The sequence below is a fragment of the Vipera berus genome, assembly GCF_964194415.1.
Source record: "Vipera berus genome assembly, chromosome: 1".
NCBI classification, from domain to species: domain Eukaryota; kingdom Metazoa; phylum Chordata; class Lepidosauria; order Squamata; family Viperidae; genus Vipera; species Vipera berus.
The window spans coordinates 42,162,058-42,178,393 of NC_138202.1; the positions used below are offsets into that span (position 1 = coordinate 42,162,058).

Genomic DNA, 16,336 nt, shown 5'->3' on the forward strand with positions numbered 1-16,336 from the left:
TCTCCAAATTCTCTCAGCATTTAACAGAATATTAAAATATCCAAAGAAGTATACAGTCCTTGAAGATCAGGAACAGGCTGTAATAATAAAATAATAACATGGAGTATTAAAAACTTTAGGCAATGTTACCTAAATTATTCTTACCCCAGAAATAAAGGGAAAAGAGAGGAGGCTAATCCAACATTCTGAAGAGTAGATCCCATTAGTAAGAAACAACATCTCTGAATTGCAGTTGACCTTATTTCATGAAAGCAAGGCACTGGAAGCAACTTTTCTATAGAAGCATGTATTGGGTAGATTGATGCCATTTGAAAGTAAAGTCATTTGAAAGTCTACAGTATAGTTACAACCATCATTTTGAATTACAACCAGAAACATATTTATAGCCAAAACAGGGCACAATATCAAAGTAATATGATGATATGCATCTTCAAGTAGGCTGCTACATTTTGCACCAGTTGGAGTTTCCTAATGGTCTTCAGAGGCAGCTCTATGTGGAGCATACAGCAGTAGTACAACGAAGAGGTGATGAGGGCACAAGTTCCTGCTTGCAAGATCCTTCTATTTCGTGTCAGGCCAAAAATAGCACACCGTTTAGAGCTGGAAATACTGTATTCTACTTCATATCGCTTTCTTTAACTAGCAATTGGTGCTTATAGCACATTACAATTAATTCTGGAGATATCAGATAGATGTTAGGACTAGCATAAATTGCCAAACCTTTTTTATTAATTTGTCTGGTCTTGAAACTGTTTAAATTGATGGACATAACCACATCTGGAGGCAGTGAATTCTGAGTAAGAAATTTCAAAGTAACCTTCGATTAGTACAATACTGAGTATAAAGGTGATCTTTTATGAATTTAGTAATTTTAGTTCAAGCGTATGTTTAGTGTTGTCTATTTCTTGTTTCCCTAATAGCAATAAAGGATCACAGATTTTGCTATATATAATCTTTTATTCAGATGGTATACTTCTGGCATTTGAAGAAGCTGCCAATCATAGTTTCCCAGATGACTTAAAGTCAAGAGAACCTGAGAAGCATGTTCAAGTAATGCTAAGGAAAACAGCAATATTGAAAATAATTTAGCTTAGAATGGCATTTCAGTTGAGGTTCTTGGCTCAGAATAACATCTCACTTCCAGTTCTAATTCTGCAGGTGTTCCGAATTTTTCTGTAGTCATCAAATTGCTGCTTTTATGAAAAGCAGTTTCTAAATCAGTAGTACATCAGTAATTTGAAGAAATGCTTCTTATACTAACAACCTTGGAATTTTGAAATTAGTCTACAAATAGTAACAATTGAGATTATTGTAAACACGGCATCTATTCCATTCTTATTTTATTCACCTGCTAGATATTTGTTTAAAAACCCATACCAAGATGATGGGGATGGAAGGATTTTGGTTTCATTTCTATAAAATAGCCAAATAAAATACAAAGTTTTCTGATTTGCTAAAGAAGAAGGGATGTGTTAACTGGAATAGTCAATCTGATATTAAACTGCTTATGTGAATAGACAGTTGATTTCATACAAAGCTAATTTCAGGGTACTGCATTTAGGAGAGGAGGAAGATTGTTCCGTAAAAGTAATCGCAATCGGGGGGAAACTGGATTTGATCCATTGAGAGCTCAGTACGTAGCAGCGGCCACACGTGAGACTGTTTTGGGGCAGTTGTGTGATGGTCTGAGAGTGGAGGCTATTACCTTCAACCTCCAGCATAGTCAGATTACTTGCTGCTTTCTCCCCCCTTAAAGAAATATGACCCACTTGATTGGACTATCCCAGAGACTAATGGACCCTGTGAAGTTTCAGTAGTAGCTCGGTGTTTTTTCTTGAGGATCCAATAGGGATTTAGCTGAGTCACTTGGTGCTGTCTGAAATGGGCATTGACAAAGGCCCTGGATCGCATTGTTTCTATGCAATCTCTTTCTGCATCACACAACTGCACAGTCATTGAACATCATACCTTACAACTGCATCACTTAATGATGGAGTTCCTGGTCCCAATTATCATTGGTAAGTGAGGATTTCCTGTACATTTTTGAAAAGCACAGATGCAGGTGTTTAAGGAGCTCTAACTCATGCTACAACCTTCAGAATCTCTTGGTTTCTTCCTGTGTCAGAATATTTATCAATATATTTCTCAATAGAAAAGATAGGAGGTAGTTTTATATGTATGCAGCATTTGCTTCTGAAGTTGCATTGGAAACTCTTTCTTTTTGAACTAGAAGTTCAGTGAACTGAAAGTAAATTTTCTCATAAGGCCAGTGGTAGCTGCCTGCAGAGATACTGGCCGTGCTTGAGAATACAAGGTAAAATTCTCTCAGATTGTTTTTTTAATGAATTTAACTACCTGAGTAGCAAATTATTTTTGGAAACACTGTCATGGTATCTTTCCTTGCCAGTAATATACCGGACCAATCAGGATTTTGCACATAGCAAAATTAATAGACAGTATTATATATACAAGGGACGTGCTGGCTCAGTGGGTTAGGATGCTGAGCTTGTCAATCAGAAGATCAGCAGTTTGGCAGGTCGAATCCCGAGTGCTGCGTAGCAGAGTGAGCGCCTGTTACTCGTCCCAGCTTTTGCCAACCTAGCAGTTCGAAAGCACGTAAAAATGCAAGTAGAAAAATAGGGACCACTACGGTGGGAAGGTAACAGCATTCTGTGCGCCTTTGGCGTCTAGTCATGCCGGCCACATGACCACGGAGACGTCCTCGGACAAGCGCTGGCTCTTCGGCTTTGAAACGGAGATGAGCACGCATGTGCGGGGGAACCTTTACCTTACCCTTATTATATACACAAGACAACAGTATAGCAAATCAAAGGCAGGCCTGCCTATATCATATGACTTTCTAATCAAAACCTATCATAATATATTTCCTTCATAATATTTTTTATGTAATTGCTTAATATCCATATAGTATGCTTATGGCTTGCAGTGTAGAAATACTGTTTTAATTTCACAATTTAAGGCTGTTTGTCTTTAAAAGCAAAACACCTATAACTGCTTTCCATTTATCTGATTATAGCTCTCAGTTTATGTCTATTTGTTCATTTTGTTTTTCCTTTGTCATTGCTTGGTATCATGGCTTAAGAATCTGGTTCTGCAGAGAGTCTCTGAGTCAGAGGCATTTCCTTACTTGTATTTACACATACAAGTTCATTTATGTGGATGAATGCAGGATACAGGATAACTCAGCTTTTCTTCCATTTTCAGTGAATTTTTTCTGCAGACATTGAGGCTGAGTAATGCAAGACGTTGGATGAGAAATTGATCTAAATTGTGTAATCTTAAGGGTGTTTAGACCGAGTAAGTCCCCTTAATTTCAAGCAGTTCCAGATGAAAGTGCATTTAGTACTGTATCCTTTAGTATTCCTTTGAGAAGGTCATTTGAATGTTTTGTTCTTATACCTAGCATAAGAACTTCAAAATAAGATGGGTAGCAAAGTAATTTAATTAAATAAATAGCATATATTTATTTATATATTCATATATTACTGCTAAGCTTGTAAGCCGCCCTGAGTCTTCGGAGAAGGGCGGGATATAAATGGAATTAAAATAAAATAAATAAATAAATAAATATATAATTCAGTATTTATTTTACTGATACCCCTGTCACAGGCAAATGATTCTTAATCATTAACGTTATATAAAGAAAAATAATTGAAAATCTCAATGGTAAATAGAAAAATTAACAGTAAAATAACAACTCAAATATTAAATACTAAAGAGACAGCTCAATCTGTTTGTTTGTTTAAATATATATGCTGCCCATTTCACTAACAAGCAACTTTACACATTCTTCACAACAGTTCTGTTTTCAGCATCTGTTTTTGCACTCAGTCAGGGAAGAACTGGTTGACCCTGGGGAGCGGGTTTTCAGAAAACGTGCTACTACCAAGAAGCAGAGCCATCTCTCGTCAACTCCTCTTGCCTTCTGAAAATAAACTTTAGTGAAATATTCTTCATGATGACATAATAGGCCAGGTTGATTCTGATCAGAGAATATGGCCCTGTGGATACCTAGGTACCCAGTCAGCTATAACTAGCCTGATCTGTAAAGTATTTGCATTAGGCTATATTTTGACCCTTTTCTGAACATGGCTTGATACTTTTGGTAGAGTCCTGTAACTGTTGCACATTCACACTTGTGCAGAGTAGTACAGCAGAGCAAGGATTTATATACATGAAACAGTGGGTAAGACAGTGGGTCAAAATAATTACAGTGATGATTGTCACAATTACTATATCTTTCTTTGGAAGAAATCCTGAAAATACTGTGTGTTATGAGAAGATTATGCTTTAAAATAGTAGCAAGAGTATATAAATTATGGAAAGTGCCAGTTTCTCGACTATCGACCACAACTTAGTACTTTTGTTTATATTTCCTAGTTCTATTGGGGGATGCAGATAAGAATATTTTTAGCACATTAAGTTAATTTAATTTGTATCCCGAGCATTTATTTCAACATTATTTCATTCTTAAAATCAAAATTCAAATTATCTTGTCACATTCTGACCGAAGAACGCCTGGAACATCTGATCAAGAAAATAAAAAAATGAGAATTTTGGCCTCTTTCTGAACATCAAAAAGACCAAGCTCATAACCACTGCAAGGAATGGAAACATCAAAATAGAAATGGATGGTGAAGAAATAGAATGCGTGCAAAAATTCACTTTCCTAGGATCGCAGATCACTCAAAGTGGTGAATGCAGCCGAGAAATAAAACATTGGATTGCACTGAATTGTACAGCAATGAACATGAGCAGAATATGAAAATGCAAGAACACCAGCCTGGCAACCAAATGTAGATTAGTCTGCTCTATTGTGTTCTCCATAGCTACCTATGGTTGTGAAAGTTGGACAGACAAGAAAGGAAGAAAATCGACTTGTTTGAGCTGTGCTGGAGAAGGCTCCTGCATCTTCCTTGCACAGCAAAGGTGATTAACAAGCAAGTCCTGGAGCGCATAACATCAGATATTTCACTGGAAGGCAAAATCACAAAACTGTGTTTCACTTATTTTGGCCATGTCATGCGGGGGAATTCACTGGAGAAAGCAATTATCTTTGGAAGCATTTGTGGTAAAAGGAAACCAGACCACCAAAGAACACGGTGGCTGTACACCATCAAAGTTGACACCAGTCAGCGCATAGAAAAATTCAGAACAGTAGTGCAAGGTCAGAAGATGTGGAGAAATGAAGAGTCGGACACGGCTGAATGGATCACATCATCATGTCACATTCTATTACATTGCAAGTTTTTTTTTTATTTCACCTATACAAGGAGAACCTTAAAATTATTTCTGTTTTGCAATTCAAGATGCTCTTCTAGTGGCAACTCCACAACTTCTCTAAATTGTCTATGCCTTCTGTATAGAAGTTGGAATCAGGAATAGGGTATTTCTTAAACTAATAATTTGCAGATTATGAAGTCAAATATAGAAGAATAAGTACCTGCAGACAAGCAGTCTTCTCTTATTCTTTTTCCTTATTGATCCTTTCTGCCTCATTCAATCTTGATATCATGTAATTAAAAAAAGAAAAAAGTCTGATACTTATTGGCCAAATTGCAATAGCCTCTTTTCATGGCATGAAAATGAATTGCACATTTGGGTGGGCTATAAATATTAATATTTGAGAAATGATCATTTTAAGCCCTTTCAATTACATAAGACTAAATCTTTCATTTATGGGGTTCACCTACATATAAAATTCAGCAAGTAATAGTAATCAGTTAAAAGTTTAATCTCATTCAGTCTTCATTTCAATTAATGTTAAAAGTAATGTTAACATAACTGGAAATGACACCACTGTTTATAATTAATCCTTTCCAGAAAAAGCCATGTTTTTACCTGTCTTTGGAAGATCGTAAGAGTGGACACCATCCTTGTGTCAGAAAATTGTGTTCAGAAGGAAGGGAAGACTATGTATGTGATTTAATTAAAATCCTGACTTTTTTTCAGTAGAAATCAGTAATCAGACTAAAATAATAGATTCATATTATTATAAGGGCTCAAATTCTTTTTAGTATCCCAAACATTTAGAAATGAAATGAAAAATGAACTTAATCATTATTTAAGCTATTTAAAAGGAGCTTTCCCCCCCTACATATATGCTTCTTTTAAGTTAAGAATTTTATTTGCAGATAATTATATTTATCTACCCATGTGGGGGAAAGGAGGCCGGACACAACAACCCATCGAGACCAGGATAAGGGAACAGGTGAGGAGTGAGTCTGCAATAACTCCCGACAGCCGAACGCGAAAGGGGTGGGGACAGAGCGGATTGCATCCAGTACACTCATGTGAGAACGGAGATCGACTGGAAAGAGTGGAATCGGTCAGACGAAGAGAGGAGAAACAGGAACAACTGGGAGGCGAGGCAGTCATACGGGCATGCCCTACCCGAAGTCCGGAGGGGATATGACAGATCGGTGAGGGTGGAGCAATGCAGGGACCCCTGGAGGAAAAACAATGAGTAGAGGAGGATGGCGCGATCTGCAGAAAGGAGAAGCAAGATAAACAACAGCCGATTAAATGCGGACAGTGGAACAAGATCAGGAATGACCCTGCAAACACTCCAGTCAACCGAACACGGATGAGACAGGGAGGGAGGATGCCACAACACGTGTGCACACCTACGCACGAGGAGCAACCTGCTGAGGGCAGAAAGCACAAGAAGACAGAAAATGATCCAGCAGCCACTCTGATCCACTGCATGCGGACGAGGCAGGGGGGAAGGACATCACAGCATGTGCATATACCCACACGCGATGAATGATCGGAGGGGATGAGATCGACAGGATTGAATGGCAGAGGGCGTAAACAATGGACAGATGCAGTAGAGAAGGAAGGTGGGAATGACAATAGAGGGGCGTATACAGCGCCAGCCCAGGACACGCAACCTATGATGATTGCGGGAGGGGGGCGCTTGGAAGATGGAATAACAATAGCATCACATGGCTGGATGCAGGGAGGGCAGGTTGAGAGGATAAAAAAGGCAGGGGAGGAGATACAACAACAAAGGATAAGATTGACAGGTAGAATGGGCAAAGAAAGGAACAACAGGAAGAACGAAAGCAATAGGACTGGAACACGCACAAGGAGATGCGGAACAGCTAGGATATTTATGGTTAGTTAGGACGGGCGGCCCTATCACACGATCAATGGGCAGGGCACTGAGTCAACAAGGCTTATAAACAAACTCCCCACCCCCTAGCATTTACCCTGATGATGCTGGCAGTACCAGCAAAAGCTAGGTTGTTTTAGGTTTGTAAATAGTTGTTTTTATTGTTTTTACTATTTTAACAACAAACAGCTGTTTTATATTCTTCCCGGAGTTCGAGAACTTCATATTGCTACACATAATTATATTTGTATTTAAATATTATTAGTACCCAAACAATTTATCTCCCAAGGCCAAAAATGCCCCCCCATTTTTTGGTACACGCCCTTTTTCTACTACTACCAGTTTACAATAAATAACCAAAGCTTAGTAAGCTTTGAGACAAATTATGTATCTAGTTTCTGGATTGGCATCATCTGCTATTCTTTCTTCACATACCATCTTCAATCAAAGGACAGTATATGAAGAAAGCATAGTGGACGATGCCAATTTTTATGTATGCATTAAGACATACATAAAAACAAATATGCCTGAATTAAAGTAGTGCTTTTCAAGCAGTTGTGTAATTGAAGACCAGTAGGGCTCGAATATTGAAATAAAAAACAATTCAGGGATTGAAAAACCATTGCTCTTCTCATTGTTGTTCACTCAGGCTCAAGCTGTTGTTTCTGACTTATTTGTGTTACTTTTGATGTTCAGCAGTAAGCATGATGTAGAATAAATATATTTGTGTGCTGGAAACAAGGATTTGTCCTGTTACACCATTAAGCTATAATTGACATTTCAAAGGAATTGAACTCCAGCAGAAAGCCATTTGAAAGCAGTGACCTATTTTTCCCCCTGAAACAGCCTGTTTGTTTTCCAGGAATGCAGCGTTTCAAACAAATACTAATGAATATTGGCAGATTTTGTCCCTGCTTGCAAATTCTGCTGCTGCTTTCTCTACCCACTTTTAACACACATTCTGAATGGTAGCTCTTGCTAGTTTTAATTTGGTTTGATGGTGCTGTGTCTTTTACCCTAGAGCTGTGTCTTAGCATCCTAGAATCATAGAGCTGGAAGGAGCCATTTGGACTTCCATGTCGCCACCCCGCCTCCACCAGTGCAGGAATCAATACTAAAACATGTTTCATAGATGACCATTGAGATTCCTTGTCAACACATCCAGTGAAAGAGAACTCATTATCTTCCTGGATAATTGGTTCTGTTGTTGAATTCTTCTTGGTATTGGGAAGGGTTTTTTTTAACATTCAATCAAAATCTATCTTTCTGTAAATGTGATTTCCGTATTCCATGTCCTGCAGTCTGGAAGGAAAAAAAAATGCTGCATGGCATTACCAATAACTGCCCTGGCCCTATCCAAAAATGTTAATTCTGGCCTCTCAACATCGAAAGATTTCCCACCTTCACAAAAGGTATATTTATACTTGCAAAAATAGGTAAGCCCAACATACTACTTAGTCCAATTGTATTATTACCAGGGACCCTAATTTATAACATAGCCAAATAACTCACAAAACAGCTTGGGCTTCTCATAGAGAGGAGCGAATATTCTGTCAATTTTCTAGTGCCTCCAGAAAATCTAAAGACCTAAGAATAGATTAAATTATAATTTCATTTGATGACATAGCACTCTTCATGTTCATAGATCCAAAACTAGTGAAAGAATTCAGTACAGCTGTACCCGCAAAAAGTGGGGAACAGATGAAAAGGTTAGTGATTTGCTAACTTTTAATAGAAATGATCCATGTGAAAAAGCATTTCTGCAGCTTGACAAGCTTATTTATTAAAGGTCTGTAGGGGCTTGGCATATTTCTGTATTCTGCACTGGCTTAATTTGTGTAGAATGCAATATGTATGACAAGGATGAGACTGAATTTGATTTAAAGCCTACAAGTTTATTATTAGTCTTCATATTTTCTTCCAATATGCTGATAACACATTGGTAAAAGATGAATTAAAAATAATGCACTATATTGATTTTTGGATGATTTGAATTGAAATTTAAATGTTGAAATGTGTTTGTGCTGTATATACAAAATATTTAGTGATTTTCGCTAGCCTTCAGGGACATTTAAGTAATCAGTAGGGATGGTTTTAAAACAAAACATAAGGTTTTGACTGACAAGGCACAAACGATTAACCTAAATTTGTATCTGCTTCTAAATAATTTTGAATGCTGTACATTTACATAGATTTGGTGTAGAATTTTTAAAATATTTATGTTCATCTGTTCCCTGTGTAAAGCTATTGCCTGAAAACATTAGTAAACCTTTTTTGAGGAATCATTACTTTACTCTATAAGGCAGTGATGGCGAACCTTTTAGAGACCGAGTGCCCAAACTGCAACCCAAAACCCACTTATGTATCATCGGGTGCTGGGTGGGTGTGGCCCATTGGGTGGGCGTGGCTGCAATGGTAGCTGCAGACTGGGTGGGACTAAAAAGTTCAATCAATCAATTCCAACTTTGCGAGAACTTTTTTTCCCCCACGAGAAGTTGAAATTGATTAATTGAACCTCTTCTCTTTTTTGGTACATGGCGGAAGCCTAAAGCGAAAAGGTTTTATAAAACCCAGCTGAAGGCCTAGGACTGGGGCGACGGCATGCGTGCCCACAGACAGGGCTCTGTGTGCCACCTGTCGCACACGTGACATAGGTTCGCCACCACAGGTATAAGGAATAATTTCAAGAGCCCAAAGTATTCTATTTCCATATTCAGAAGAAGGGGGCAAAAGGATTCTCTGCTGCCTCTTCTTGTTCTGCCAACTTGACTAAATCTCAAGGCCAAGATGCAATAGAGCGAAAAACAGTCCATATTATTTGTATAGAATAGAAACAAGGACATGATTGTCTTGCTGGTTTGTAGAGGTAAAATCTGAAGATTGTGGAATTATTTTTCCCCCCTAAGCCATGTGTCCACCCTGTGATATACAAAAGAATAGAGCAACATGAGGGAATGAAAGAAGGCACTTTTCATTTAACAATTCTGCATTCATTATATTAAATTGATTTATTAGCATATTTACATAAGTTATGTCAATTGTAATTGAATTCTTTTGAATATATCAATCAACTGCACATTGATTCGTGCCTCACTTTTTTCAGGACCATTGTAACTTTCAATGCTTACAAACAAATAGTTTTAAGTCAAGGACTCCTTATATTGTAAACTATATTAACAGAATCCTGCAGGTCTGAAAGAACAAACTTAATGTAATTATTTTTAATGGCTTGATTTATTAGGATTTCCTACGTTTCTTTCTCTGACTGTTAAGCAACTAAGGGCTCCTACATCTCTTGTCTGATTGTGTGGTAGGTAGCATCTCTTCCTTTTGTTCTCCAAGGTCATCCACTATTTCCATTACAAAAAGAAAGTATGCAAACCCAATGTCCTTTTGAAGGCGCCAACTGTGGTTTGGTTTGTTTCCTTTGTTTCCTCTAAACCCACCAGAGACCTCTCTGCCTTATGTTCTCCTTACAAGAAGCAATTGTATGGGACAATCTCAAATTGGGCAATCTCAAATCCTCCTTATCCAGAGAGGAATTACAAAGAGCTGATCTACTTACCAGCTCTTCATTCTGCTGCAGTCAATAATTCTGCTTCTTGAGTTCACCATGTCTTCCCTGGATGTCTCCCTAGCCAGTTAAATTTCCATAGAGTAATTTTTCCTCCTGTGAAGCAGTGAAAGGGGAGAAGATACTGGGAGGAAAATACAGCCCTTGACTTACAACAATAATGGAGCCTGGAATTTTCATTGTGTGTTATGATGGTTGTAAGTCAAGGCACCCATGTGACTGAACTGATTTTTGTGGCAGTTCTAAGCAAATCCATTGTGTGCAATCAGTGGTTTTTGCCAAAATCAGGCAAAAACATTATAAATCTTGGTCATGTGAACGGGTCTCTACACATGGCTGTAAATGTGAGCCAGTTCCCGAGTGCCCAAAATTCGATCTTGTGACCATGAGGGAAGAATCTCAAATCCAGATTGTAAATACATTTTAGGGGTTCCATTGTAACTTCTAACTGTTGCTAAGTGAACTGTTATAAGCTGAAGACTACCTGTAAGTTTTCAGTTGAATGGGATTATTCAAATCAAATTGAAACATAAGAAATTTGCAAGAGCCTTAGGGCTGGCTTATCATCTAATTCCACACCCAGCCTGTTGTAAACCTTACCAGAACATTCCCTTGGCAACCTATAAATCTATCCTCAAGATGCCAATGAATGAAATCTTCTTGCTAACATTTGGCACCCTAAATTTTGATTTGTTTCTTCTGGCTAAGACAATTGTTTCCTTTGAAGATAGTAGACAGCAGAATGATATTAGGTAACCTGAAATTTATTAGTTTATTACTTATATATATATTTATCCATGCATCATTTCCCCTTTTTCTGAAATATATAAATATCAGTGCATCTCTTTGGTTTAGGGGGCACTCTGAGGTTTAGAGGGGCAGCTCTCATTATCCTTTTAGTGAGGTCTCCTCCAGCACAGTACTATTTATATAGTAAAGCACTGCAGTGAACCTTGACTTTTTTTTGCTTTGTGACCCATGTTTTGATTTCCCCAGAAAAAGTGGTGATTTATTCCATATTGGTATAGCTGAGGATCCAAAATTAGGTTCTTTATGGAGAAATGGACCAATCTGCCTCTTGCAGCTAATGGTGGGAACATATGTGTTGGAGGCAGAGCTCAGCTTGACTGTAGAAGATGCTTCTCCTGGCAATAGAGGCAAATCTGTGGAGGATTACATCTGCCAAATCCTAAAGTCTAGACAGGCAGCATGTGGGAAATGGGGAGGTTAGATTGCTGAATTAAATAGCTAAGAAAACATTAACTTTCTTTGTTCTGTTTCTTATTGATTCTACTGGACATGTTTTCTGCCGTAACAAATCCTAGCTCTACTCAAGCGTTAAGTGGGCATTAAAATGTACTTTTACTATTCAACAGCAAATTGGGTCATTGTTTCAGAGATACTTCCTTAGCTAAACAGAGAAACACAACCTCTGCAGGCAGGCAAAAAAACTCAGTAGCAATGGGAGCAATGTTCAACTTCCTGTTGGCTTCCCCATTGAATTTCCTTGTGGGAAGCGGGCAATGAACATTGGGAATCTTCCTTCCTTCCTTCCTTCCTTCCTTCCTTCCTTCCTTCCTTCCTTCCTTCCTTCCTTCCTTCCTTCCTTCCTTCCTTCCTTCCTTCCTTCCTTCCTTCCTTCCCTCCCATTGAGTCATCGTTTCAAGGGTGCTTCCTTACTGGATTCCTCCGTGTCTTCAACAGTGACACAGCTTCTAATATACAGCCTTCACTGGAAAAGTTGGGATACATTCAGATATATGTCTGCCTTGAAAATAACTCATGCTGAACTGTATATCATAGTCAAACATCAGCACAGGAAATGTTTTATGACATTTTATATTATGTCATAAACTGCTTTATAATACTATTTATATCATAGAATGTTTTATAAAATTTGACAACTTTCATTTCCGGAGGAATCATGGGCTCTGGATTTTGGATACATTTTGGAAGCTAGCCCATTTGAAGTACCTCAGTTGAAAATGTGTTACACTATATAGTGTACCATTTCACCCAGTTCAAGATTACAGGAATCAAGAGTTCAGTAATATATAGATTGTACATAATAATCTACTAAGCACATTTACCCAAAACAACTCTTTAATTATGTTTACTGGTTAATATGGTTTTGTGAAAAACAAACTGTTATGTGGATGATTTGGCTTATTTGGAATCCTGGAAAAATGTGTGTGTGTGTGTGTGTGCACATGTGTGTACACGTGTGGATGGAGATGGATATTTTAAATTGCCCCATAGGAGGCACAGTCATTATATTTACTCCATTTGTGTGGAATCTGGATTTAGTTTTAACTTCCTTGGTTACATGATCTCTGATAGTAATTGGGGGGGGGGGAAATCCTTACAAAGTTACTAAACTGCTGTTTCTAGAATATTATTTTGACTACAGGAAGTCCTCATTAAGCGTAGGGTGACCATTTGTAGTTATAACAGTGATGAAAAAGTAACTCTGCAGTTCTCACATTAACAACCTAGGCAGGCCTTCAAAGCAACAGAAAGCTGAAGTAAAATCATAAGCACAGTCACAGTTTCACTTAATGACCACCTCACTTAAGTGAGTTGCTGGTCCCAATTGTGGTGGAGGACTACCTGTAGTTACTTTTGAGACACTGTGCCTATTGCAGCTATATAAGTAACAGATATTGGCAGGCCAGTTTTTAAAAGAACTTTGCTTAAAAAGACAGTTGTGGTTTTACTTACAACTTCTGCTGAATAATGGCAGTTCTTGAACATGTAAACCTCATTAAACGGCATGTGTTCTTTGTGTAGGCTGTGAGGATATTATTGCCGAGAGCATCTCACTGGAAACCTTAATTGCCATTCTCAAGTGGAGCTCCCAGCCTTATGGCTCCAAGTGGGTACACCGCCAAGCACTGCATTTCCTCTGTGAGGAGTTTTCCCAAGTCATGACTTCAGATGTCTTTTATGAACTTTGCAAAGACCACTTGCAAACTGCTATCCAGTCAGACTACTTACAGGTAATTGTTTCTTCCTATTCGATTGTTTTATTAAGTGCCAAATCATGCTTTCTTACTAGTGGTATGGAACAGAAGCATGCAGATCGCAAAGCTTTTGACCACTGGAGAGAAACAGAAGAAGCAGCAAAACCTTGCTTGAATTATTATGTGCAGAACGGGTTCTTCCTCTTCCCTTCTTCTGGTATTTATACACACAAGTTGCTTGCAGAGGTAGTGATTAAGGAAAGCATTTGCCTTTGCTGGCATATAACCCAGCCCAAACTGACAATATAAACTATTGCTTGAAAGCTTAATAATAGCCTAGAAGCAGTTGCAAATTATTTTAAGTGAAACTCTTTTAGGCTTTAATTTTGGTCTTGCCTTTTCAGAGGTTTATAGAAATTATATAGTAGATTCACAACTAACAACATATATTTGTGGCAAGAGAATGGGAAACCCAGGCTCCTCATTGAAATACACTTTTCTTGTTAGAAAGGTACTAAATCTCCTTAATTTTGACCACTTTTCATTCGACCACACTCCTGTTCTAGTTCAGTAAATTAAGAAAACTCCATTGATAATTGTTACCTAGTTCAAAAAAAGCCTCTCATCTGCATTAAATATTACCTTGAAAAATTCATCTTTGTATGCTTTTTTGCTCTGATTATATAGCATGGAAATTGGAAACTTTGGTTCATATACTTGTCTATGGAGATTCTCAGTCATCCAGGTCATAATTATCCCAAAGGTGCTTTTTCACGAGGCAGCTGTGGAGTTTCTTGTTTTTCTTTGAAGACATTTCACTTCTCATCCAAGAAGCTTCTTTAGCTCTGATTGGATGGTGGGGAATGGAAGGATTTATACTTCTTGTGGACAGCTGGTCTTTTGCATTCTTTTAGAGAGTTGTTGAGGCCGCCTGGAGGTTTATCTGTGTCATCAGAGTCACCTGAGTAGAAAGATGATATCATATCCCTCCCCTTCTGTTGAGAGAGGGCTGTGCAATTTTGACATGGATGGCCTCTTTAACCCCTCTTTCAAACCAGTGGTCTGTCCAAAATGTGGACTTCGCTGTCCTCAAAAGAGTGGCCTTTGTGTTTTAAATGCCTTTGTCTTTTAAATTCCTCAATATTGGAGAAACAAAAGAATCACTTCATAAATATATAGGAGAACAAACCAATCAGGACAAAATTCAGCAGCCCATCTGCATTTAAAGACACACAATTTACACACACATACACGTAATGAAAAGTAGAATACTGTAACAAATTTCCTTTATAGAATTAGCAGTACTAGTAATAAAAACTAGGAATTTGACTGAAATGCAGTGAGCAACATAGAATATTGTGTTATAAATCTTTGAAATTAAGGAGCTTAATTGGCTGTAATTTATTATTAATCTAAACTTCATTAAAATAAGCACTTTTTGGCCTAAAAGTTAATTTGATGGTTCTGTGGATTGGCCTCAGACTATGTGTTTTTATGCTTTTAAATCCCTCTTCAACAGGCAAGTGAACAAGATATCTTGAAATACCTTGTGAAATGGGGTGAACATCAGTTAATAAAAAGAATTGCAGATCGAGGTAGGTGTTTAATAGATACTATGTTTCATTGTTAAGGAAATTCTCATATTTAATTTTTAAATGCTGACTGTAACATGCTTTTTAGTATGAAATGCAGTGCTTAGGAAGCTGACATTCATTCATCATTCATTCATTCATTCATTCATTCATTCATTCATTCATTCATTCTATCCCCTTTGTCTACAATACTACTAATACTTGTATGTCAGAAGCACCGAAGTGCTTTCGTAGTGAAATGATTTGCTGGTGATATCACCATTGCCTAGGGGAGTACCCTGTCTATTAAGAGCAGCAGAACTTAGCCGGGCCTTTTGGCACATTGATATATGTTGCAGTGAAATTCTTTATATTTTCATCTGTTTATGTTTTGTATGTGTGTGTTTTGCTAGCTAGTTTAACTAGCTAATAAGTGTGTGTACAGTAGTGCGCAATTTACAACCACAGTTGGTACTAGAATTTTGGTCATAAGTCACTGCGATCATAAGTTGAGGCACCACCTGACTGGACTCAATTTTGTACTTTTTTATGATCATCGTTAAGCAGGTCACAGCAGCTGTTAAACAAACCATGTGTTCATTAAGTGAACCACAAGTTCATAAGTGTGAATCCATTTTATCTAATTAGTGTTTTTTTGCCAGAAAATAGCAAAAAAGTCAGAAAACATAAGCATCTAGCTGTGGGATGTTGCAAGCTGGTTGCTAAGCACCCAAAATGGGATTACATTATCATGGGTATGGTCCGGCAGTCATAACTTAGAGGACATGTCATAAATAACTTTTTTCCAGTATGTCATAATGTTAAATGACCAGTTTTAAGTCGAGGACTACTTGTACCATGCTTTTTCTTTAAATTAGAATATTGAAGGAAAAATCTCAGTACATACCTGACAGTCCAGTTTACCAAACCACCACATTTAAATGTAGTCCATATATTTGACCGGTGTACTGTACATTGCGATGATGATGATGATGATGATGATATCCATTCAGTCATGTCAGACTCTTGGAAATTCTATGGGCCATGTCTTCCCACATCTTCCAATCTTGCACTGCTTCTTTGAGTTTTT

At 37.8% G+C, this 16,336-nt stretch overlaps 1 protein-coding gene across 2 annotated transcripts in view; it reads left to right on the top strand.

The window, feature by feature from the left end:
• The window catches only part of BTBD7 (BTB domain containing 7), a 71,135-nt gene that overhangs the window by 37,345 nt on the left and 17,454 nt on the right, over positions 1 to 16,336 (top strand). For both annotated transcript variants that reach the window (XM_081344683.1, XM_081344684.1), the window contains 2 exons: positions 13,503 to 13,711; positions 15,195 to 15,270. In XM_081344683.1, coding sequence (XP_081200809.1) covers positions 13,503 to 13,711; positions 15,195 to 15,270 — 285 coding nt within the window. The remainder of the gene's footprint in view (positions 1 to 13,502; positions 13,712 to 15,194; positions 15,271 to 16,336) is intronic.